The 27889-nt window shown below is 36.1% G+C and overlaps 1 protein-coding gene across 1 annotated transcript; it reads right to left on the bottom strand.

Moving 5' to 3' along the window:
• Positions 1 to 669: 669 nt before the first annotated feature.
• Positions 670 to 27198, bottom strand: clvs2 (clavesin 2). Its single transcript, XM_077219726.1, has 5 exons — positions 26047 to 27198; positions 23920 to 24094; positions 12654 to 12764; positions 12173 to 12393; positions 670 to 5022 (listed from the first exon to the last, which is right to left on the bottom strand). The coding sequence occupies exons 1-5, from the start codon at positions 26433 to 26435 to the stop codon at positions 4929 to 4931; spliced, it is 990 nt and encodes a 329-aa protein (XP_077075841.1). The 5' UTR covers positions 26436 to 27198; the 3' UTR covers positions 670 to 4928.
• Positions 27199 to 27889: the final 691 nt, after the last annotated feature.

The raw sequence follows: 27889 nt of genomic DNA, 5'->3' as shown, positions 1-27889 counted from the left end.
TTACCGAAGTATCTTATGTATGGAAGCTTGTTAACGTGACAGAATAAAAAAAGAAAAAGGTAATTGTGACTTTTTATCTCAAAACTCTGACCTTTTCTCACAATTGTGAGTTTACATCTCATCTCATGTACAGCAGAAACAAACTTTGTTGCATTATTTTCCTGTTGTCACTGTAAAGCTGCATGCTTTGAAACAATCTGTATTTTAAAAAGCGCTATAAATAAAGGTGACTTGACTTGTTATAAAGAATTGCGTGACATAAAGTCTCAATTGCGTGTTATAAAGTCAAAATTGTGAGATGTAAACTCGCAATTGTGAGATAAAAAGTCGCAATTATCTATTTGAATGTTTTATTCTGTGGCGGAAACAAGCTTCCATAGCCTACATATGCTCAGCAAAGCTGCATTTATTTGATCAATAAATACAGTAAAACCGTATTGTGAAATATCATTACAATTTTAAATATAATATCTAATTCATGCATTTCAAAATGTAATTTATTCCTGTGAAACAGCGTCATGATTCTTCAGAAATCATTCCAACATGTTGATTTGGTGCTCAAGAAACATTTCTTATTATTATCAATGATATATCTATGACCTGTTAAAAACAAAGTAAAATGATCAGGAAAAAAAAGCAAGCTGATTTCAAAGACAGAACGCGATAGGGTTTAAACTATGTATATCAATATTTATTGGCTGCTTTTTTTTTCCTTTCGCAGTTTAGTTTCAGTTACATAATTTATCTCAGCATTTTGAAAGGACATATACACATATTTACTTCCATTCAACATGTTCCTTTAAACCACATGTAGTGTTCTGCATGATAATACCTCTATACTGCATGGGCTTCTCAGCACTAACACCCTATTATACAATCAAAGTGAGATGGAAAAGATAAGCCAACAATCAAAGAAATACGAATGCATTGTTCCTGGAGTCTTTAGAAAAGCAGGGAATAATTGTCGTTTTCCTTGACCCAGGTTTGCTTTGGTTGTAATGGCAATATATACGTATCTATAGAAAGCAAGGCTAGAAAATGGAGACAATTTGATTAACATTCCGATTGCCTAAAATACAAACAAGGCTGTTCATAATGCAGCATGACCAAAAAACATATACAGGAATACAAATAAATTCAAGGTGTATTAAAATACTGATCATGGCATTAGCACAGCTCTACTAAATACTGTATACTGAAACAATTTACACCATCGTTTGATTCATTTCTGCTCTCTATATCTGAACATCCTCCCATTATTCAGGAAATGTAATAATGACTCCTAATGGCATTCTCTGAACCCAAAGTTGTATGACATCACTCTCTGGGAAATACATTCAGATTCAAAACAGCCAATTTTCAACTTTTTGTCTTTCAGTGTGAAACAGCAATGTGTTTAGAAAGAGTTTTTGCTCCTCGAGACGTTAGAAACCCAGTCATGACCATGGGCAGACTTTAGTTTTAGCAAATAAAAACAAACAAAAAAGTTGTCAGCAAAATATACAAAGTCATAATCTCCTTTTTGTGAAGAGGAAAAGTCTAGTATAAATGTAATGTTCCCCCCCCCCCCCCCCTTTTGTTTGTATAAACACTGAAACATACATAATTAATGTATTAACAGCAATTAAAACATAACTAGTATAAACAATTTTAGACATTTTTATAAATAATGAATACATGGAATTAATAGGCTGATTGTATTTTACATAATCCATGACATCATGACACTCCAAATAATATTGCCAAATAGATATAATATATGTTATACAGCATTTTGAGCTTCCCTCATACTTAAAATATTGAAAGAAAATATAAAATATTTTTCATATTTTGATGGTTTAATATAACTTATATATATTCATGGATCATATATAAAGGAAACATTAGGATTTATAAAGATTCGTCTGTTTCTAAAGTTGCGCATACGTAAAAACGTGTATGTTTTAGATGCTATCAATGCGTCTATAATGTATGTTTCAGCATCTATCCAAATGTACAAAATGAATGTATAAAGACTTCATATGAATACTTGTGGATTGTTATGAAATAATGAAATAAAAACAGGAGCAAACTGAGCCACTGTACCGAAGCTGTGCTCACAGAATTTTACATTTTATACCACACAAAAGAGTAAGATAACAGTTTTTCTAAATTTGACTATTTAGACATTTTGATGATATTGTAAATTTTATCCGCTCAAAATCAGTGAGGATGTGTAATTATTTGCTTCCATGGAGAAAAATCTGGAAGATTTGTATGTACTTTATATTTTAAATGTACATTGTAAATGAATATTGCCCTTGTTCCTTACACATACACAGAAAGAAAAAAATCCCTGAAATCAAATGGTGACATGATCTGTGTTTTGACCAAATAACACTGGTTTAGGCTTGAAACTGCTGTAAAATCCTATTGCCAAAAAGACTAATGACAACACATCATTCCATTAAACAGCTGAGTAATTTAGAGTAAACTATTTTCATATAAACCATAAGCTGACCATACCATGATAACCATGTGGAAGCATGCATTAGCATGTGTCACTGTACAACACCTTGTTTATGTGTTAGTGTTTATCTTTGCTTTTGAGAACTGAATAATTTAGGCCTTGTCCACACTAATACTTTTCGTTTGAAAGCACATCATTTTCTGTCATTGTTGGCCTTCCATTCACATTGAGACGGCGTTTTTTATCAACAAAAATAAAGCTTTTTGAAAACTCTGTCCAAAGTGGATACATTTGAAAAGGGAAAATAACAAAGGTTAAAAATAAAAAGTTTGTTGCGTTGTAGAGTGGAAAGTGAAAATGGAGGCTTTCAAAAACAATGACACATTTTTAGTCATGTGACACAGTCATGTGACCCATTAAGTCCAAAGCAAGATGGTGGACGATGTTGTGTTTTGGCTGCTCTCCAGTTTGATGGAATTGTTAAAGATTAATGTCAATTTCTACATACTTCATATTGCATTTCTTCAAATTGCAGCAACTGATGGAAAGTAAACAAACGCCTGACATGACGCATGTCGAAGCGTCTTACGATTTACTCGTGAAGTTCACTGTAAAAAAAAAGTTGGTGCCTTAAATTTTTAAGTACAATCAACTCGGATGTTTAAGTCATTTCAACTTAAATTACATTAAACTGACTTTAAAAAATGAGTTGAATTTTGTACAACTTATAAAAAAAGTCGACAATTGCTTAACTTATTTTGATGAGTTAAAGCAATGTAAAAACATATGTTGTCAACTTTTTGATCACATCATTTTTTACAGTGTACAAGCACATAAGTGTTTTCAGTGCAGACGAGCAACTTTTGGAAAACTCTTGAAAACACTACTGTGGACGGAGATTTTCAATTTTCAAATGTGACTGGATAAGTGTAGACGTAGCCTTTATTAATACCTTAAAGGGATAGTGCAGCCAAAAATGAGAACTTTGTCTTAGTTTACTCACCCTTGTGTTGTTCCAAACTCGCATGATGACAAATCTTGCTTCAAATGGTGCTCTCCTTTCATGTTTCAAAGGAAAAACTTTAACATAAGCGTATAGAATGATATAAGGGTGAGTAAATAAACAGAGAATACTCATTTTTGGGTGAATTATTCCTTAATTCTGTAGTTAGAAAGATGGCAAAAATGGTACTTTTTTGAACTGTATCTGGTCCTTGGTGTGATGCCTTGGAAAACAACTCAACACGGAAATGGTTATGAAATAAAGCGTTATTCCACGGATCTACGACATAGTGTAAACAACAAGGCCATCAGTGAAGAATCAGCTAGCCTAATAAATGTGACTCGACCCCTCTGGGATATAAGAATACTAAATTGATAACACAGCTTAAGTTGTGGTAAAATAATATTAGCAAACACTTGTTAGAAAATCCGTAAAGGGGTATTTGCTGTGAAACTGAAACCTGGACGAACTATGGTGTTTTCTTTAATGGAAGTAGCATATGCCTGTATGACGCTGTCAACAGCTCTATGCCTTCCTTTCGAAATACTCCTGAGCGACTCTTGATTTTTGGGTATTATGGTGAGTTCAAGTTGGCATTTACGAGTTGGGAAGTAGAAATGTCAGGTGCGTTCAAGTCACTTTTGTCAGAGCAAGATGGCAGTGCACCTTCTCTTAATTAACTAAAGCAATGTTTTTAAACTCTACTTCTAGAAAATGTTAGCTTAATCTGTTATAAATAAAAAGCCTGACAATGTAACTGCTAAATACTATTTGTTCTAAGTATCTAAGTATTGGTATTCCGCCACATTTCTCACTGACTCGTAAACTCGGGGCCCCACTCGTATTTACGACTTAGTGGTGGCGTTACATAAAAAAGCAGAACACACCTCATGCACATTATTATTTGTCCTTCATTTTCTAAAAGTAAAGAAACCTAACTGTATTTTTGTCTGGTTAAATAGGTACACTATCATCTTCTTCTGACGAAGGTGACGTGAACGCACCTGACTTTGTAAACACGACTCGTAAATACGAACTTCCCGGGAGGACTACGCACCGTTATAAATGTTGAAAACCCCAAAGCTTGAGAATCTTTATAAGCATGATTATCCATCCTACAGTGCCATGTTCTATATAATAACCACGAGAAGCACACACAGGATATTCACAGCCGTCTTTACAGGTTCATGTCACAATTACTCAATCCCTCAATCTCACGTCTAGAACTGAAGTGTATTTACAGATTTGAATTGGCACTTGACAATTACATACGGACGTCCGCCGTTAGCTCTTTGCTTCAAAAATATCACTTTAACTGGCAGCTCTGCAGTGTTCCTGGAGGCTGTTTGTGTGTTCTTTCGCTTAACATCTCCTTTCTTTGTACATTTTTTTTTTCTGCTGTTATAGGAACAAGGTGCACTCCTCCCTAGCATACGGGGCTTGACGTTTCCTCGTTGCCTGGGGAATTAAGAGCTTTTAGTCCAGCGAAAGCAGCGGCTGCATGTTTTCTTCTTCGCTTTTCACTTTTTCTGGTCGTTTCAGGACACCTGGCTCCACCACGGACTGGGACCTGCGGGTATAAATAAAATATGAATGCCATCCCGGGAAATGGATTCCGAGATGCACAATTGAGAAACAAAAATTTCTGAGAGTGCATTGAAAATCTAAGCTAGAAAATAAACATAAAAAAATGTGAATAATATAAAATTTTATTTATAATTTTTATTTGATAATAATAATAATTATTGTTATTATTATAAAGTGCTGCTGACAATAAAACAAAATGTGCATACAATTTGACAATATATGATAATAAGTAATAATAATGATAATAATGATGATAAGTTAAATAATAATAATAAACAAGTATACTAAAAATTATATAATTATATAAATAATCTAAAAAATAATATATATATATATATATATATATATATATATATATATATATATATATATATATATAACCCCTTAGACATTTGGACCCCAAAAATATTTAAGCACACACATAGCGAACTACAAACTCAGTAGTACATCTTAATGATGCATTGTGCATGTCACAATGATTTGAAGTGAAGGATGTGTAATGGAACATGTTAGTGTTAGTACACTGTGTTGGCCTACTTTTGATTTAGCTCTCTCTTAGAGACATAAGAAGCTTTGAGGACAGTGTGCTGTCGTTCATGCACAGATCTGGGGCACTTTCCGCTGACGGATGCATTTGTGTACTCTATGAACCAGGACTGTAATCATGAACAAAAACAGCTGTTTCTCATCAGACAATTGTGAGATATAACAAAAGAAATCAGTTTGCAATGCATTTAACTTCCGTATTGTGATATATTTAATGTTCTGCATATTAAGAAGGGAGTAATGTAGGACAGGGTGATTGCATTGGGATTTGAGTGGATTGTGAAAAGGAGGCTATGATATTTTAGAGGTAATATACAGCCAGTCATTAATATATCTAAATGATAGTCCTTCAATTAAAGAAGTAAATAATTTTTATGTTGACTTTAAAAATTATATTGTTATAAGTTGCCTTTTTTGCACTTCCACACATGAAATACACCACCTGGCAGACATCACTGAAATAAGTGTCTTAAAAAAGTCCCACCTGTCCCAGCAAACAGCCACAAAAAAAAAGAAGAAGCTTTTGGGAAAGTCTGAACCAAACATAATAACACAAGATATCTCTTGAGGACAATGAACTACATTGTTTTATTTATTTTTTTCCACTAAGAAATCACAGAATGACGCACAAAAGCTGTTGGACTGACGTCACGGCAAGAATCTGTGCTATTCGAGTGCAACCTGATGCAAATACAAGAGTAAACTGGGAAAAAAGTCGTCCATGTGACCTTTCCAGAGCAGACAAAATTACAAAGTGTGGTTTTAATTGCTCTGATTAATGAAGAATGTGGGAAGGAAGGGAAGGAGAAACATTGCTTCTCAGCACACTATGGAAGTGGAAATTTAAAGCTCAAAGTAAATACTACAATACTGTTGCTTGATTCATCACTGACTGGAAGTAGAAATGTAATGATGATGCATCTTGTTTTCATGAATCTGACAAGTTCACAACAGCTCTAGTTGCTCAGTATAGTCAGATTAATTGCTTATCTCGAATACACATTGTCTTGGGCTAAAAACACTGGGTCCCCTGGGTCCTAGAGACTAATGAGAAAAAAGTATATATATATATGGGTGCTTCTCAATGCTTATTTTTATTAGTTTATTTGTCAGGGACCATGGACAGTTCAAGCCCTGTACCAGAGTTAGCTATACGGCTAATTTACATCTGTGGTCGAAGGAATCGGATGAACGTTTTTTTATACATTGGAATACTTGATCACTCGAGCGTCACTTCGCAGCGTCATCAGCAGCGCTCAAAGGATCTGCCCTTATGCTGTTGAAGTTTGGATATTTAAGAAATTCTTAATAAATAATAATAAAGCAAGATACCCTGTTGAAATATGTGAGATGTGTGGTTTATATAAACTGCAAAGCTAAAGTATAAATTAAAATGATTGTGACCGATGTGAGGGGGGAGGAGAATGTATACGTGCGTCACGTTTAGTCGATAAAACACTTCCGCATAGGATACACCTGTGTATCCTCGCTCATGACTCTTCTGGAAGCTCCTCACTCCCTGATCCTCGACTCCTCGCGGTGCAATTAGAGAATTGAGATGTCCTTCAAGATGGCTGAGCTTGATCGGTTTCCGTGTCATGGGATGGAGGATGGAGCAGAGAGGAGACGAGGAGGGATATTGAGAAGCACCCTCTATATGCTAAAGGTATAACATGTATAATCAATAACACATCATGTACTAGGGACGTGGTTTAGCATCATTCATTTCTATTTGGATAATAAAGAGAAACGTAAAATACTGGGGTCTTTTTAGAAAGAAAAAATGCTTCAAATTTTAAACACTTCAAAAAAAAAAAAAGTACCTTTCAGTTGGATGCTATGCTCACAACCAATTCAGTGATGAAAGGTTATGGTTAATCACACATCTAAATGTTTAAGTGTGAAGTCAACTTCTGCAGGTTTGAAAAAGGGGTCAAAAAAAATTATGGGATATAACTAATGGGATAGTTTCTCACCACAGTAAACCAAAGCCCCAATATATGACCAGTATCCATTAAACTGCATAGGTGGAAATGAAGAGCAATATATATGGATCATCACCAGCGAACTGTTCCCACAGCTTAACATGATGAATTATGTTAATAATACACACACGAGAGAACAATGAGTGCAGGATCCCACTGTACTGTAGCTAGTTGTACACAGATGTGTTATGTGCAGACTGGGAGGTTTCGTTTAATAGCCAAAGCTGTTAAAGTAACTGTTCTTTGATCTAAGCAGTAGAAGAACATCTAAGACCTACTTTCTCCCAAATTCCGCGTCCCCTGGATGCTTTGGCATCATTCAAACAATACAAACACTTGCTTCAAATATGAGCGCAAAGTAAGCCATTGTGATCTAGGCTATATTTGGTAGCCAACATCTCTCTGCACACACACAGTCCCAGATGCAGCAAGAAAAGATGAAATGTTTGCCACTGGTAAACCTCCAAAATGTGTTTTAGCTTGCATACACACAGGCAGTGCATCATTTAGCACAGCAACTTCACTCCCTCGTGCTGATTTCATGACCCAGCAAGTCAAGACACCAAACCCTTTCTCGATCAGTGAAACGAGGCACAACAAGAGTTCATAAAGTCACCCACTCAATCACAGACTGTAACTCCTCCAAAAATGCTTATTTTATCAAAAAGAGCTGTGTTTAATTATAAAGCTAGGGAGTCGGTTGCTAAGCACTGTAACCAAGAAGAAACAGACAGTATGCTGCTAAAATGAGACTCTTTTAACAAACACTGTAGCTTCTCTACGCCTTTAGCAAAGCTGCTTATTTTTGTTATCCAGAGCAATTCTCTTGATAATTCCACTTGAGTGAAGACTGCGAGCAAGCAAACGCTGTTTCCATGGCGAGTGACCAAATGATTTCATTAAACAATCATAACAGAAATAAACAACATACATAATATGGCCAGTGCGGTGACATCACATGCTTGTTTTAGAGAGCACCAGTGTTGTTATTGTTAACTAATAATAACATTAAAACCATTCAAAAAATAATTTATGGTATTTGAAATAAGACAAAAAATATATACTTAAAGGGATAGTTCACCCAAAAATGTAAATTTTGTCAGTATTTACTCACCCTCATGTTGTTCAACCCCGTAAGACCTTCGTTCATCTTCAGAACACGAATTAAGATATTTTTGATTAAATCTGAGAGCTGGATCACTCCTCCATAGGCTTCTAAGGGATTGACACTTGTTCCCCGAAAAAGATATTGTTAAAATAGTCCAAGTGACTACAATGGCTCAATCTTAAGTTTATCAAACGATGAGAATACTTTTTGTGCGCAAAAACAAACAATAATAACGACTTTATTTCAACTATTCATTTCCTTCTCTGTGGGCCTCGAGTCAGTTAGCGTAGTGTGATAGCGTAGTGTGATAGCTTAGTGTGATAGCGCAGTGTGATAGCGTAGTGTGATAGCGTAGTGTGATAGCGTAGTGTGATAGCGTAGTGTGATAGCGCAGTGTGATAGCGTAGTGTGATAGCTTAGTGTGATAGCGTAGTGTGATAGCGTAGTGTGATAGCGTAGTGTGATAGCGTAGTGTGATAGCTTAGTGTGATAGCGTAGTGTGATAGCGTAGTGTGATAGCGTAGTGTGATAGCGCAGTGTGATAGCGCAGTGTGATAGCGTAGTGTGATAGCGTAGTGTGATAGCGTAGTGTGATAGCGTAGTGTGATAGCGCAGTGTGATAGCGCAGTGTGATAGCGCAGTGTGATAGCTTAGTGTGATAGCGTAGTGTGATAGCGTAGTGTGATAGCTTAGTGTGATAGCGCAGTGTGATAGCGCAGTGTGATAGCGCAGTGTGATAGCGTAGTGTGATAGCGTAGTGTGATAGCGTAGTGTGATAGCGTAGTGTGATAGCGTAGTGTGATAGCGCAGTGTGATAGCGTAGTGTGATAGCGTAGTGTGATAGCGTAGTGTGATAGCGTAGTGTGATAGCTTAGTGTGATAGCGTAGTGTGATAGCTTAGTGTGATAGCGTAGTGTGATAGCGTAGTGTGATAGCGTAGTGTGATAGTGTAGTGTGATAGCGTAGTGTGATAGTGTAGTGTGATAGCGTAGTAATGTCTGTGACGTACAACACAGAAGCGCTGCGCTGTTACACTAGTGAACTCACTCGAGCCCACAGAGAAGGAAATCAATAGTTAAAATAAAGTCGTTATTTTGGTTTTTTTTGCACACAAAAAGTATTCTCGTCGCTTGATAAACTTAAGATTGAGCCACTGTAGTCACTTGGACTATTTTAACGATGTCTTTAATAACTTTTCGGGGCACAAGTTTCAATCCCTTAGAAGCCTATGGAGGAGTGATCCAGCTCTCAGATTTAATCACAAATATCTTAATTCGTGTTCCGAAGATGAACGAAGGTCTTACGGGGTTGAACAACATGAGGGAGAGTAATTAATGACAGAATTTTAATTTTTGGGTGAACTATCCCTTTAAACTTTACTTATTAATATACTTATTAACTTTCAAAAACTCAAAAAATAAAAATAAAGTTGAATTTGAAGTGCTAAAATAACTAAAACTAAAATTGGAAACAAAACACCCATTACCATCCATATCTAAATTTCCAACCCGATCTCACAGCAATTCAATTATTCAATTATTTAATAAGTTTTATTAAATTAATTGAATTAATGAATTAAAGGAATTGCCATGAGATCGGGTTGGAAATTCAGAAATGGTAATGGGTGTTTTGTTTACAACACACTTTGTAAGCGGTGTCACAACAGACTGGGCCATTGACCAATCAGAGCAGAGTATGGTCTCGGGAAGGAGGGGTTTAGAGAGACGAATCCTTTATCAAACCGTTTCAGACACTGTGAGAAAAGAGGTGATGCTGCAGTGTATATTATGAGAATATTTGACCTTGGATACAAGTAAAACTTTTGTAGAAGATCTCCAAAACAAAATTGGGACCCTTTAAAAAATAGCATAATAGGGGCACTTTAATATTTTGAATGAGATTTTATCTTTTTATTTGAATTTTATTTGAATTTTAAGTAACTTTGTTATCTGCTTTTGTCATTTTCTTTAATTAGTTTTCTTTTTATTTAGCTTTAATTTATTTACTCATTTATAGTTTTAGTAGTTATAGCACTTCAACTTAAGTTAATAAGTATATTAATAAGTAAAGTTTAAGTATAATTTCAGTCTTATTTCAAATACCATAAATTCTTTAATATCAATTATTAAATACCATTACGACCTTACGTACAAATTCTGCTAAATCGTTCATATTTTACAAGTTGCCCAATTCGTATGAATTAGTACGAATTACCTACACCGGACCCCGTCCCTAAATCTACCCATCATGTGGGTTAAGACAAATCGTATGAATTAGCCAACTTTTACTCACTTGTACGAATTCGTACGAATTGGTCGTGACATAGCGTTGGAATTTCAGCTCCAAAGGCTTCCTCGGTGCTTGATACACAGTGATACGAACAGTAATAATGGCGTCTTTCCAATTCCAATACACCATACATTGTACGCAAACTGGAATTACTGACAACTCGTTTCACACAGTTCAGAATTGGTTCTTTCTTTTAGGAGACAATTACTCCATTTATTGTGTACTTTGATTTTTGAAACTTTGCAGACCTTTCACATTCACAAACAGCTATATTACACATAATAATAATATCCAAAAAAACTTAATAGGGGTACTATTACTAAAGCTATAATAATATACTATACTATACTATACAGTTCTATACTACTATAATGTAATGTAATATAATATAATATGCTAAAATAACACTGGAGAGCATACTAAAACATCTTGGAGATGATCTAGCGGTTAACACATATGCTCTGACATTGAATCATTGTGCCCTCGATTTTGCCCTCAACATTACTTCTTGTCCTCTTTTTCCACTATATTTGCAAAAACGGTAACACTTTACAATAAGGTTCATTACTTGACATTAGTTAACTACATTAGAAAGCATGAATTAATAACGAACTGCACTTATACCGCATTTATTAATCTTTGTTAATGATAATTTTAACATTTACTAATACTTGATTGAAATCTTGTTAACATTAGTTAATGCAACATGAACAAACAATGAACAACTGTATTTTTATTAACTAACATTAACAAAGATTAATACTTGATTAAAATCTTGTTAACATTAGTTAGTGCAACATGAACAAACAATGAACAACTGTATTTTTATTAACTAACATTAACAAAGATTAATACTTGATTAAAATCTTGTTAACATTAGTTAGTGCAACATGAACAAACAATGAACAACTGTATTTTTATTAACTAACATTAACAAAGATTAATAAATACAGTAACAAATGTATCGCTCATGGTTAGTTTATGTTAGTTAATACATTAACTAATGTTAACTAATGAACCGTATTGTAAAGTGTTACCGCAAAAACTTACAATTAGATGGCAACAGGCAAAAATAAAATAAATAATAATAATAATACATTGTATTTGTTTGGCGCCTTTCTGGACACTCAAGGTCGCCTAAAATAGGAGATATAGGATACATACTTAAATAAAAAGTAAAAACTCGAAAAATTACAAGAACGAACCTTTTCATGGTTTTGGGGGATAGATCTTTCTCCAGGTCTTTGACAGATAAGGTATAGGATTCGGGGCAGTAGTCCGTCTCCTCGTCGTACGCGTGGTCCAGCAGCGTCCGGGCCCAGGTGCCCATGTCGTACGGAGGCAACATGCCACCCAGCTCAGACGGCAGGATCTCAGGTAAGATCAGCTGGTGCAAGCTGTTCAGATTGTTTCCATGCATGAAAATCTAAATACACAACATATGAAATATTGTTATTTCCCTGGTTATGTTTTCATACTAACTGTAGGCTGCAGCATTTACAGTTTATCGGTCAGTGTTGCACTTATTTCTATGGCATTACACTGTGCATTTTGTTGCACTGGCCTGTTGTTGTATGAATATGAAAAACCTATAGTTTAATGTTTACATAAACTGAACAGCTAACAATTATATGTGATATAAGTGACGGAGGAAAAAACTATAAAAATGAATAATAATTCTCTCACCCTTTTTCTTGTTTTGTCCTTGAGGAAAGGCCGGATGACTGTGTACAGAGCATGGATGTACCAAGGTTGGTTGACAAAATGAATTCCTCCAAACCTGGCTGGGAAGCTATCCTGTGGGAAATAAATAATATATACTTTAATATTATTATAAAACATTATATTATTTAAATATGTTTTATAGAATTTTATATAATACAATTAAACTGATTCCCTTATGCAGTAGAACAAAATCAGTCATTTTATTTAAACAAATATGCACATTTTGTAATTCCTAGCATTTGTGAGGAGAAAACAAAATCAGGTTTTGTGACACCAATGACTGCCTCCACAACCTCATACTTTTCCGATAAGAAGATGGTTCACATGAGAGTTACTGATGTTCATTTAAAGTACCTTGAAGTTCACGATTCCACAGAGGATTACACCAAAAAGTGGGCATAATTCCTATTTCTCCTGATATCACACTGCTGAAGTTGATACATACTTTGCTGTGTTCACTAATCTGCCCTGAACTGTAATCCATATTCATAAAGCTGATGGCAAGGGTTCTGGAAAGCTTCATAATGATGCTGTCTTTCGCTAAGCTCACAAAAACCAATCTTAAGAAAAAATGACGGTAAAAGACTTCCGAGTCTAGGTTACAGGGCTTAAATTTGAATCTAGATAAGTTATGAGAAAAAGTATCTTATGCTCACCAAGGCTGCATTTATTTGATCAGTACAAAAAGTAATATTGTGATATACTTAATTTTCTCTTTGACTATTCAAAACGTAATAAATTTTTTTGAAATGGCTGAATTTTTGCATTATTACACCAGTCTTCAGTGTGTCACATGATCCTTCAGAAATCAATCAATAAGATTTGAGATTCCACTTGCAACTTTAATCATCTTATAATTTCCGATCTTTTTTTGTTGTTGTGAAAATTAAAGAGAAAACCTACACTCATTTTAGAGTGCTCTTCTTTCAACAAACAGCCAAATATGGACATTTCTCTTCATTTAGTAACTTAAGTCCTAACATTTGCTGCTAAAATAAAATCTACGGCTTGAATAAACATGTATGAATGAACATACATAGTTCAGTTCTAACATATTGAAACCACTGCATGACACCATTTTATTCTGGTAAATATTAATGCATGCTTTGGCTTGTTAGATTTTGTTTACTTTTTTATTTTTTATTTTTGCTGCTTTGGCTTAAAACATACTATGCAATTTTTAAATTCAATCACAATCACAGCCTTGTTTAATGCTTCTCATTGACTTGGTGCCACTGGCGTAACGCCGATGGTGGACAGCTGCAAGTAAAATTGAGCAGGCCGTATAGACACGAGACCCTCAGACCAGCGTCCGGCAGCACACCACAGGTTTGTGAGTGGCGTTAGATCTGGCACTGGATCTGGCACAGAGGCAGGTGATGGGGGAAAGCGTATGGTGATGGGGGAAAGCGTATGGTGATTGGCCAACGCTTCGGGGGAGGGGCTATGAGGCATTTGCCAGCAAGTGTCAGCACATATGATGATATCTCTGCTCTGCAGTGGCGGTTCTAGACCATTTCAACTGGGGGGGCCAAGCTGGGGCCAGTTGTACTGTTAGAGGGGCCAGTTACATTTAGACCTTATTGTTGTCATATCATTTTCTGCACTGCACTGCAGGCATTAACAGGCAAAATACCATGTTTATAATCATTCAACAATGTATTTGCATTTCCATTATATTTTTACATTTGCATTACATATTCAGTATTAGTCACAGTAACTGTAATTGACATGATGTCCTTCTTTCTCTTTATTTTGGTGAGAACTATAGAGCAAAAGCAATGGGGACCAAGAAGCTTATTAATTCATTTACTGAAAATAACTGACTTGCTAGGTAACTGTCTAACCGTTTACAGGTTACTGCACACTTTTTAAAGTCAAATTGAAGGCTTTTGAAGACCTGAAGAAATCATAATTCATACCGTACATTAGGGGTGTGGAATATTGACAAAAATATATCTCAATATTTACAATGTTTTGTTGATAATTAGATGATATTTTACTGATTGTGTTTTTGTGCTGGTGACATGGCCGGTTTAGGCCTGTTGTTGACAGCAGACTCACAAAGATATTCATATTTTTTAATATTCTATGCAGTGGTCAGTTAACAGCAGGGACCGAAATTAATTTTTTAATTAATTTTTAATTAATTTAATTTGCCAGCTTAAATCGATTTCCAGGGGCATTTTCACCTATATATGGACATTCATTCTAAACTTAATTAGAGTTATGAATCACCTTTTATGTCAAATACTAACATTCAAATTATACAGTAATTATACTTATTTATACAACAATACTTGATTATACAATAATTATACAGTACCACTGTTACCAGTCAAATTAATTAATTTAATCAAAATCCATGTTTGCAGTGCAGTCTAGAGGTGACACAGAAGCGGCATTAATATATTTACACTCCATTTACAATTGCATAAATAAAGCTATGAGATTTTTTTTTAAATCAATATTTAAACATGAAATGATTTCTAATTTTAACGTTTTAATTAAAGGGTACTTTAAATATGAAACTAAAACCGCCAGTAGGCGGCGGAAAGTCACAGAAGTGAGTTGAGGGATTCATTCATTCAACCGATTTGTTCAAACGGCTGATTCATTCGGGAAAGCAGCAAGTGATCAAAACGCGGATTTCAGTCAATAAATCATCGCTGTCTGTTGCATTGAGACTCTGCTACGGTTTCATTTTGAAATTCTAGTCGGCGAAATAAAGGGGAAACAAAAAATATTGACAATATTGTGTCTAAAAAGTAACTCATGTTAACTTATTGTTGACTTAACTGTTGTATAACATCAATATCACAGTTGCAATTGTGCACGGGAAAACGGCACTCTTGCTGATTTGATATTCTAATATAAGAACATAATATGATATAAATATAAGACATAGGCCTACCTATGAACCGCACACAGCAGTGAAAGAACCATAGACAAATGCGATGTCAGCTCACAGTGCCTCGTACATAGTTAAAACAATGATTACAATATTTTAATAGACAATACACATCGCACAACCGATACGCACATACAGAATGAACTTGCAACTGACCAGCTTTCTCCTTCTCTCCTCTCTCGCGTGCAGGAGACAGACGTTATTCTGCCGCGATTCCCGCGAATGTGATGCGAATTGTCACGTGAACAAGCAAATCCACAAAGATAGAATAATAAAAAAAATAATATGCATACAACGATAACAAAGATAGCAAAAAACAGTTTTGTAAACATTATTTCACACTCCACATTTAGGGGGGCCACAAGGGGGGCCAAGCTTGTTGTCACAGGGGCACGGGCCCCCCTGGCCCCCCCTCTAGAACCGCCAATGCTGCTCTGGGACCTGCTGCTACCGAGTGAGATAAAGGTCTCAGCTGCATTAAACATGAAGAGCTAAACTCTGGTGTGAGCTGGTGGAGCCTGATTGATCTGTGTCCCTGCGGTGTGACAGTGGGAGGAGACAGAGGGAAACGGGGGAGGGGAAGCTGACACAATGCTCTTTTTCCTAGATTCTACCATTCAGAATTCACATCTGATCCTGTGATGCTGAAAAAGCATTGTTAAAGTCCTCCTGTAGTCAATAAGTGTATCCCTTAAAACTCACCAAAATGGCATTAAACACATTTTTGCTGTGAATTTCTTTTTATTCAAGCCTTAAAATAGCTTGAATGTAACTCTACACCCTTACTTGCTCAGGTAAGATGATGTAAAATTAGGACAGCCTTCTTTGCTCACTTTCGCTTTTATTCTCATTCGCTAAGCTAAACAGCCAATCAGAGTTCTTTCTCTCACCAATGGCACAGACGGACGCCGATTCAACATTCTCAATCGGCCAAACCCCTGACGATGTCCAACTAGCGTTGACAGTGTGGAACAAACCACAAAAACTGGGCCGACCGACGCTCAACAACGGTCAGACGTTAGCCTGTCAGCTTAGGGGCTGTTTACATAACCTCGTTTTCAACTAAAAACGTTAAACTTTTTATATGTTTTGGTCATTCACTTACACAACAATGGCGTTTTGGGTGCCTGAAAAAGTGCAAGTTTTTGAAAACTGTCTCCGTGTAAACAAAAAAAAAACGCGAATCTCTGAAAACAATGACGTCACGCACATGCGTATTACGTGTTCAGTCTATAGTATTTCATCGCCATCTAATGGCCTGGCAGCAGAATACAGCGTTTCTTGTCATTTTCGTTGATCCATGTGAACGGGGATCGTTTTGACAATGGTGTCGTCTGTACGTGGAAAAACTTAAAGGAAAAGATTCTCCATTTTAAGCATATCGTTGTCGTGTAAACGTACCCTTAGTGTGTCAGGGCCCCTAGAAAGACACTAAGGTGAGTAAATGGTAATAGAATTTTCATTTTTGTGTTAACTATCCATTAAAAACCAACATGTTTGCTATACAAACATGCAAAACAAAAAAGTGGTAGCGGTAAACTGAAATCTGGATGCTTACAAAGCAAATCAATTAAACGTAATTAATTAATTAAAATACATGAGCTACACTGAGCCATTGACAAAACATTAAATGAAGTAACTGAAGTCGCTATGGCAGAGCAAAAAGCAGACAAAAAAACAACAAATTTTTGTTAATGTCAAGTTTTTTTTTAATGAACTACTCAAAAATATAACAGACTCTTCGAGAGGGATACAGGTTTATGCATAATTCTCCTGTTTTGGTCAAGTGATGCACTCAAATGGATTGTTGAAAAAAGGTTTTAGTTTGCTTGCTTGAATACAAATCCATCAAGCACCTAACATAGATTCTGGCAGCAGGTCAGACTGACTAGAAAGGAGTAAAGCCTGGATAATTGCTCTTAAAAGTGCCTCATCGTACAATCAGGAACCATTTAAAACATCTGCAATGTTAAATAATTACCGGTTTTAAACAGCGCCGCTAAATTACAGTTTATCAAAGAATGGCTTTGCTTAGAGCTTGTTTTTAGTCACTGTATAAGCTGATGGACCGCTGATGTCATCTGTGCATTTTGTTTCAGTGGCTTGACGTGAAAACATTCCTCTCTTTTCTTGTCAGGAGACACTGATGATGCACGACTGAACTCCAGCAAGGTAATTGAAGAAAGAAAAAAAACTCCATTTGCTGGAGTCCTTTTGAAAGACGTAGCCTGAGGAAAAGCTAGTATTTTATCATGGTCCCTCTACCAAATAATACATACCGTACCAGTCAGCATCAGTGAGCTGTCCTAGTTTCAGTGACAGGATTCCTGGGTTAGAAACCTGATTTCTAAGAGCCTTTAGATGAGAAAAACAATGGTTTATTTACCCAAAAATACAAATAGTCTTCTGTAGCCAGACTTTTTGTCCATCAGCATTAAGTGTGGTCTATATTCTAGCTCTTTTGTACAGTTGGCATCCCGTCAGCAATAGTTAGACAAATCAACCATAACTGAGCAAACCAGCAATATGAAGGTTCACACTCCGACACATGCCATTGCTCACGTCAATAACTGTAGCTCTACAGGAGACATTTTATCTACACTTGCCAGATCCAGCCCACTGAGCGTAGCCACGCAAGCCCGTTAACACAAAGATGAAGCTCTACTCACTAGCTGTCGGCTCTACTACAGATCAGAACAGTCCCGTTATAGTGCGATAAACAGAGCACGACCATAACTGTGCCACTTTGCAGAGAGCAAAACAATTAGTCTAACTGTAGTCCTGCAGGCCCAGATATGTCTAGTGCCGTTTCCCAGATAAGCAAGACACGTACAAGCTTTGCTTTCAGGGAGGCAACAGGGAGAATCCAGATGACCCAGTCTGGTGTGAGGGATGCAAACCCGCATGTGCAAGTTGTTCTGTTGATTAAATAGGGACTGAGATCTTCCCTGGATCACGCTTTCCAGTGTTTGCTTATGGGACATAGACTGCATGGCACTATAAATATTGTAGAAACCTCATGCCCTGCCCCTGAATACATAGCTGTTCAAGCAAAGAAAACTTGAATCAGTGTCTTGGATCGAGAGTGCAAATTGAGAACAATTTATTGTTTTTAGAAAGAATTTAAAGGGGTAGTTCACCCAAAAAATGTTGTTTAAAACCTAAGTAGGTCTTTCTTTCTTCTGTTGAACACTGAAATAAAATATTTCAAAACTAAATAGGTTCCAAACAACACCTTTTTTGAGTTAAAGGTTTGGAATAACATGAGGGTGAGTCAATGGTGACAGAATTGTAATTTTGGGTGAACTATCCCTTTAATTAAGAGAAGTTACATTCTATAATACGGCTTTTGAGAGAGATACAAAAGAGAGATTACTTATGGCGAAGGTGTAATGCTGCTTTAAATCCATCTGTTGTAACGAGTTTCAGTCGCCTCTTTCTTTAACGATGGGGAGAAGTACTTCAATCAACAAGACATAAAGGATTCGCCTGTTTCTAGAAGGCTAAATTACATCATTCTGCCTATTAAACATTATTAGTTCAATACCTCAGATATATTGCACGATTTTTATATTGGTGTCTATTTACACCAAGTGCAAATGTAAATTACACCTCTTTTTGATGACCTACTTTCATATAAGCCGGGGACACACTTAACGACTGTAAGGCCGATTATGAATGTAATTTGATACTTATGACTGATCAAACGCGCAGTCAGAGACAGTTGCGTTCAGTCGGTGTTCACAGTCATGTTTAAAATCTGCTCCAGTCGCTGGAAACAGTCTGTAAGTGTGTTTAGTTCAGTATCATGATGTTTCAGCTAGTTGTAAGTGTGTCCCCGGCAATAGGGGAGAAAGGGGGCTAGTTGTCACAAACTATATCTCAGTACCTTGAGTCAAGAGTCAATACATTAGAAATATTTTTTTATATATGCAATTCTCAAAAAACAAAAAAAGTAAAAACGTGATATTTTTGCTATATTTGTTGGGTAACGTAATGTAGACGCATGCATTTTCTGTAAAGCTGCTATGAAACAATGTGTATTATAAAAAGAGCTATACAAGTAAATGTGAATTGAATTGAATTAACAAGTAATTACAATAAAACCTTGCAATTGGGGCGTATTGTCAAAAAAGGTCAAGTTATGTGCAATGAACTGTATATGGCAAAAACAGTGAAAACTTGATACACTTTTACTGTATCACCGAGGAAAGGTTCTGAAAGATATTTTTCATTCAAAGCCATGACGTTTACTAAAGTAAATTGCATACACACAACAAATAAAATCAAATCATTGCTTGTACCCCAGGTGATATCAGTCCCAGACAAGCAATAAATAAAAGAAACTTACAGCACAAGAAATAAACCCTTTTAATACCCCCCAAAATAGCATATAATAGCACAAAAATAGCAAAGAAAATGTATTATTACTATTTTTAATTAAATAAAATCAATAATTATACTCTATAATTAGTAATTATACTAATTATACTCAATAATTAGTAATTATACTAATTATACAAATATATATTTATTTTAAGGTGTCTGTGTTATAGTGTTATTATATATTTAAGTACGGTGTTATATTATTTAACAACATGTACTATAGGGTAAGTGTAGGATTAGGATTTGGTTGAGGATTAGTTAATTATGCATCACTTACAGTTATTACTATGATAATTACACGTAACACATGGAAAAAGGACACTGTAAAATAAAGTGTTACCTTATACTCCAACTGACATCGGTCAATAAAAAAAATACTTTTTATGGGAATGCAATGCAACAATGTGATGCATGTCAATCTGTCAGTACAATGAACTTCCCTGTGCTTTTTAAGATGCACTTTAAGCGCCATAGATAGAAACACACATACGGACACGGTGTCTGAGTGACATGAGTGCGTGTCTCTCTGTGAGCACAGCCCATCTGGAGAGTGCATAGCATGGCGGTTAGACAGGTTGCCAGGGAAACTCGGCATGGGGTGGGCTGGGGAAGATTGGCCCATTGTGATTGGCTGCCAAGCGTGGGTTATTTCTCAAGACTAAGATAGACAAAAGGCATGTCCAAAGCAAAGAAGCAAACAACAGAGGCTGAAACAACAAAGCACTGCTCCAAGAAACCCAGAACTACTTTCTCTCACTTCTATTCGACTCGGGAGTGTGTTGCTGTCTATTGATTTTGCAGCCATTTTCTGCACATCAAGTGCTCATTTCTGAGCCACCATTTGCTAGGAAACATATATGATAGATGGCTCTACTGTAAACTAATAATAAAAGCATACTACCTCCAAGAACAGGCAATTATCACTGCCTGCAAACCAATATGTTTTCTAGGAATAATCCATTAGTTCTATTTTAACCTTGCAAAACGTACATACAGTTTCTGGCACAAAAAGTACTTTCAAAAGCAACAGATTCTAGCTCATCAAATGGACTCAGCAGAAAGAAAAAATGAGCAGAGAACATAATGGACTTACTTCGTACTTTCTCCTATTCCATCAGTCCATGACCTTGCTTTCTGTTTCTGTCACTCTCTCTCTCTCTTTCATGTGTTCACTCACTGGTATGACAATATGCTAAAATACCAAAAAGCTTACAAAAAAAGGTTTTAATGCTTCATTAAGTTGATGATTGAGACAGACAGATGTCCATATGAACAATGGCATCAGACTGATGTAACGCTTTACATGACCCTGCACTTTTGGGTCGGAGCTGTGCGGTTTTCCCGCGGGCTCTAAACGTCATGTTTAATGACTCAATGTACATACTGTTGGTCTGTCACTGTCAAAAAAGAACCATGGGGCGTCACACCTCTCATTCTCGCATTCTCTCAGTCATTTTCTGACCTAAAAGTGTTTGGGAAACGCTATCGGTATACACTTCTGTTCATAGGTTTGGGGACGGTAATGTTTATTAATGTTTTTGATCAAACTAAATCTGAAATTTGAGCACTTTTTATCAGCCCAGTGAGCACAGCCGTATTGTGCCATCTGCACATTTCACGCCGCGGTTTCTTGACCTTCACTGAGGATGCGTTACAGCAGTATAAGACATATAAGACAGTTATATTAGAGATATACTGCCCTTACGTAAGCCAAATTTTGAGCAAATAGATCTTTACTAATTCATGCGCATCCACACTCTCCTTTTCTTCATAGTAAAATGGCAGTGACGTACAATAGTTATAGTATACATAATCTGGAAATTGTAATGCGTGAGCACGTAAAAAAGTTTATTGTGTACACCGAAATGTTTCTCATGTGCATGCAAAAGTCTGTACATTTTATTTTTATTTTTGCAAAGGTCCCTTAAGGAGCTCCGTAGTACGTATTTTAAGATGTAATTCATACTTGTGGTGGAAAAGCTGAATTTTCAGCATCATTTCTCCAGTCTTCAGCATCACATGATCCTTCAGAAATCATTCTAATATGCTGATTTGGTGCTCAAGAAATTTCTTCTTATTCATTTTTTTTCATTTCTTATTATAATCAAGATTGAAAACGGTTGTGCTGTTTAAAAGTTTTGTGGAAGCCATGATACATTTGTTTTTCAGGATCGTTAGATGAATAGAAAGTTCAAAATAAAAGCAATTATTTGAAATATAATTTTTTTGTTTGAAATCTTGGACTGTTACTTTTGATCAATTTAATGGATCCTTGCTGAATAAAACTATTAACTTCTTTCAGAAACAAAAAAATAAAGGTAGTGGTTATTTGCACGTGCTACTGGCAATAGATGTTATTTACACTAAGTGAAAATAGCGATATATTCTAATTACACTATGTAAAAGTAGCAATATTTTCTTTGCAATAAGTGAAAATAGTACTTAGATGCTATTTATACTAGTAAATAGTATATATACTGGCAGATACTATTTGCACCTCAGTGTTGTACATTAAATGGTAATCAATAATAACATAGATTGTAAATGATTATATCTTTTAAAATTATTAAATGGATGCCGCCTTATTGGAACAATAAAGCTCTCTCTTCACCAACCCCTAACCCTAACCAATAAACACTGTATTATTAAACACATGTTAGACAATTTATTTCCACTTTTCAAATATTTTCTTTATTTTTATTGAAAATAAATGCCGTTTGAATATGATATGTGATGTCTAAATAGACACTCCGAAAAGGGAAATCGTAAGAACTTCAAACTTCTGAATAGCTGTAACTTCTGATCTGTAAATGCATGCATTCATCAAGTGTTTCCTTGTAACTTTTTATGTATGCAAATTGGATAAAAAATGCCAAAAATCTGAATTCCTGTAAATATTTACACATGTAAGAGATGACTTCTGCTGACAAGCTAGCTGAGCACTCTTTTGAACTGTAACTAATTAGCTGGGGCTCTTTTCCCTCAATCTACGCTATTGTTTCCCATTCAAACGGCTACAAAAGCGATGTCCCACTTGATGTGAACAGCACATTGTGGATGCAAGATGCTAATGGCGGTGATCAATTATTCACCGGCTAATCTGTCTGAAGAGGCACTGGAATGTGGAATAGGCTCATCATGCACCCGCATTAATATTCAGTCAACAGGCCTCACTCTGCACTGCCTACATGTCATATCAGACCCAAGCCCTCCTCAAAGAAGTGATGTCTAAATGAGAGCTTTCAACAGGCTGCTGCTTCTGGAAATGTCTATGCGCAGATAAGCTCTTGTTAAATGCACAGTGACCATTTTTCTAGCACAATGAATGATTGCTGCTCAGTTATGTGTAATAGTGATGTTAAAATAGCGTAACTAGATTTGTACATTTTATGCAATGTGGTTTTCAGGGTGTTGCTACGCGTTTCCAGAGGTCTCTGTTGCTTATATTGCTCAACTCCTCTCAATGCAAATATGAGACAGTTTTACTAATTTTATCATGTCCTTTATGTTGTGTTTGTGTCATTTTGAAATGGAGATGATTTTCTTTTCCCCTAAAATGTTAGTTGATGTTATTAACATTGGACTAAAACTTATTGACCTCGCTCACAAAGGGTATGACTACCTCTCAAAATGGTTTGGATCATTTTTGTACTTTTGTGATACATCAGAAGATGTTAGATGTTTGACAGAAGATTCCTCTACAAGCACCTGTTCAGCCTCACACATGCAGAATTTCCCTAAGCAATTCTTATTAGTTATATCTAATGCATGCTTCAAAAACATTACATATTTAATACCATAATACATTGCTTCTAAGAACATCGGCTGAACCGTTTAGATGCATGAAAGCACAAATTTGAAGAATTATTTTGTAACATCTATGTTGATTCTCTATATAAACATAAGATTAAAAGCAAACAGTTGTGTTACCTGCAGCCCCTCAATTGCCAATCTCAGCATGCTTGGAGTTAGCTTGGAAGCTTGCTTGAAAGTGAAGTTACTCCAGTCAATGATCAAGACAAATCCATTTACTTGTAGCTCAGGGTCTTCTATCATCGCCTCCAGAGAAAGTAAAATAGCTCGCAGAATATCCACAAACGTGTACCTGCAGATAAGCACAAGACTTTATGAAGGTTTGCAAACAAACTCTAAATGTGCTGAGTATACAGTTATTTCATGTTTGTCTATACTGGTATTTAAACTTCTAGTGGGCATAAGTACATCATATATACAAAGCTTGAATACATGTAGCAAATCAGGGGCGACTTGACCCTAGTTCTCATCACACATTGTTCCTGTGAGAGGATGCCAAGAGCCCTGCCATCCAAGGCAATGGTGCCACTGGCATGGATTCAAAGGCTGTTTGATATGGACTCGAGCACTGTGTACTCTTCAGTCTAAAGAGGTGAGACTCCAATAGTTAACGCCATGATTTATCACAACATTAAAACAAATTAAATCTGGAGAAATACATGTACATATATCATTTAAGTAATCTTAATTTCGTGCACAGTGCATAAACTAATGAATGCATATACGTACAGTACAGTGGTCCCAAAAATATGACACTATTAAATATGCATGCATGTGACTGCATTACATACAAAATATGTATGACTTAAGCGTCCAAAGATGGTTGAGGCCACTGTAGATAGAGAGTGCTTTACTAAACTCTTGGTTTTGGGCCATAAATAAATGTTGAGTACAAGGGATGAATCAAAATTATTTCATTTGGAACTTTAGGTCACATTTAAGCTCACACACTAGTATATGTTACAGAATATACACACAACCTCACTCTTTGAAGAAAAGGTTCTATATAGAACATTACAGGTTTCTGTCAGGTGCTTCATATATGTAATCTTTTAGGGGTTGGCATCATGGGATCATCTTATGAATTTAGTTATTTTATTTAGTTTTATTTCATTTTTTAATTGTAATTCAATTTTATGTATTAAACATTGTAAACATACTTTATCACCAGAAAAACATCTGAAATATCCTGTTAAATAAGCAATCATTTATACAATTTTCCATATATAAACTATAAAGTGTTCTATAAAATTGAGTCAATAAACCCAGGGTTCTATTTTAAAACCATATTCTAAGAGTGGATACTTAAGGATAAATGAACAGCTTGATTACACTGCAAGAAAAGTATATATTTAATAAAATAAAGGTCACTTACAGTGCGCTTATTGCATGGACAGTGTCCTTGGAGTAACCTGAGATGAAGAGCATTACTCAAGGGCACATTGATGATAGATTAACCCTTGTTGAGTCTGAAGTCTCAGCCAAGCCTATATAGTTCACTAACCACTAAAATAAACATTATAAATGAGGCTAGGCTATATATAGTTTTTTATCCATCATTTAAAAGGCATTAATAAATGCACAAAAAAAACCCTTACTTGCCAAGTGAAAGTCAGCATGTTGTACTGTACATGCAGGTAGCCATTTTGACATGTGCCAAGAGACCCTTAGACTGTATGAGATTCATGAATGTAGGTCAAGGTCATTAAGTTTTTTTTAATTAAGATTAGATGATGCATTTTGAGAGAATAACTGTCTGTTCATTAAAATAGAAGATATTCCAAAGGTATTTGGTGCATCCATGTTGAATTTTTTTTGTCATACCACAAATAAAAAACACAATGACATATATGAAGGACAGTCATGTAGAATATTGGGTCAGGTCAAATGTCATCACCCATTATGGCTTGGATAAAACATCAAATCTCAATGGTTAAAATATCTCTTAAAGATCTACATATATATTTGATGTAGAAGATGGTATAAATGTTCTTAAAAAATGTATGAAACCAACATTACATTTCTAAAATCTAGGCACATGTGTTTTAAAGATTTTCTTGTCAACATCTCAGACATCCTTATTTGTCAGTACAAATAGTAATATGTAACGGCCACTGTGATGTACACTGTTACTAACTTTAACTTAACATCATGCTCGTGAATGACAGAAGACTGATGCTGAAAAGACAGCTCAGACAGAGCGTGTCATTACCCACAATTAGCCAAAATCCAATAGCACCTTACCTGCTCTGATCCCAGTTTGCCGCAAAAAGAACCAGAATCTTCCTTCCATATCTATCCAAATTGGACAGAACTCCAGGAAATCCATCCTTCAGAGCCTGCTTGATCCCAGGATCGGTGGCCTTCAGGTTCTTGAACATATCTAGGTTCTGTTGCCGGTACTCAAAGTACTGAGCCAGGAGACGGAAGGCCTCGAAATGGTTAAATTTCCGGGCTCTGAGAAAGCGCAGGATGAAAGCATCATCTGTCCTGAGAAAGCCAATGTCTGGACGGGTGATGATCATGTCCCTCACCTCCTGTATGTCCTGATGTAAAGTGTCGGGGTTCTCCTTTAACTCCACCTTGGCTTTCTCCAGGGTTTCTGGAGACAGGCCTGCCTGTAAATGAGTCATTGTCCTTGCAATGGATCAAGGCTGAGTATACTGTACTATACACTACACTAAATATGCCCTATGCGATTTTAAGTTTATGAAAATGCCAATCATATAGAGCCCTGTCACTGCAGTGCTTTCAAATAAAAACCTGACTTTGGAGATGGTCCTGAGTGTAGCTATGACACTGATAGTTCACCTCATATACTGTATAGTCCTTATGAGTTCACCTGTATTGTAGGTTTTTGATGCTTGTCCTGCAACATACATGCACATACATTCATGTGGTCGTGCTCATCGATTGTATACGTCTATGGCTTAAGCAGGCTGAAATCGTCTTAGTTTGCGTATGATCAAATCTGAGGCATTGACTCGACCCCAAAATCCGTTCGTTCATTCATTCATTCCATCCCACCCCAAAAGCATCTAAGAACGAGCATCACTAAGAACGAGCATCACGGTTAAAAGCGCTGCTCTATCCTAGCATCATCAAGCGGCCAGGCAATGCGGCACCCTGCAGCATCTCTTGTCATGAGTCTCCATTTAACGCACATTTCAAATGTTGCCGTGAATTGGAGTCCGAGCATCATCACGATCCCTCAGCGCTCCGTTTTCATTCTATTCGTCCTTCGGAAGAGACGATATGGTGTCGGTCCAGGTCCGTATGGTTCCGGTGATGTGGTAGATGGTTTACGTCAGTGCTGTTGCTTCGCTTTGTTGCTGATGAGAGTGACTTCAAGCATCGCTCCGGTGATACAGTCTGTCCGTCATCACATGGCGGAGGAGGGGAGAGCGCGCGCTCGCTCGCTCTGTATCCTCTCGAGACTCACTAAATAAAGGTTTAGACATTTTTTGGCACTTGCTAGATTTATTTTGTTTCACATAATTGTTGGTGTATTTTTTTTTCTTGAAAAAAGTACAACAACAGTATTAATAATAATAATAAATGATCGTCAATTTATTTTACATTTTTATTTAGTTATTTCCTGTCGTTTTGTTGGTGTTGTTGTTTGGGGATGGCTTATTTAAAATTCTGAATATATTAATATTATATAAATATGATGGCATATATAAAGATGCATTTCATAATAGTGTAAACAATAATATTTAATGACAACAACAACAACAAAGCGGATGTCACTAATGTCAGGTTAGTCGAGTCATACAATTATACAGTCACTTTATACAATAGCCTATAGATCGTTTCAAAGCAGCTTTACGGTGATAACAGGAAAATTATGCATTTCGGCTGTTTTTATTCAGCTGGAGCTCAGTTTTGATCAGGTCCGCTGTAAAGATCATCAGTTATTGAATTAGTTAATTTCATAAAGCAAAAAAAAAAAAAATGATGTCATCGTCCAGCTTAGTTCAGCTCTCATACAATAGCATCAGTCAGATCAATAATATTGTTGAGTATTAATATCCAGAGCCGACAGTGGCAAAGAACATAAACTCCATCAGGTGAAAGAATGGAG

The sequence above is a fragment of the Siphateles boraxobius genome, unplaced genomic scaffold (assembly GCF_051911475.1).
Source record: "Siphateles boraxobius isolate OS27281-9 unplaced genomic scaffold, OSU_SipBor_1 8, whole genome shotgun sequence".
NCBI lineage: Eukaryota > Metazoa > Chordata > Actinopteri > Cypriniformes > Leuciscidae > Siphateles > Siphateles boraxobius.
The sequence above is the reverse complement of the archived record's forward strand: the minus strand, read 5'-3'. Positions and strand labels throughout refer to the sequence as shown.

Coding starts and splice junctions, on each gene's coding strand:
- clvs2 (XM_077219726.1), bottom strand. CDS start 26,435: ATGACTCATTTACAGGCAGGCCTGTCTCCAGAAACCCTGGAGAAAGCC. Junction 24,095..26,046: donor GCAAACTGGGATCAGAGCAG/GTAAGGTGCTAT, acceptor GCTTATCTGCAG/GTACACGTTTGTGGATATTC. Junction 5,023..12,172: donor TCCCCCAAAACCATGAAAAG/GTTCGTTCTTGT, acceptor TTATACCCGCAG/GTCCCAGTCCGTGGTGGAGC.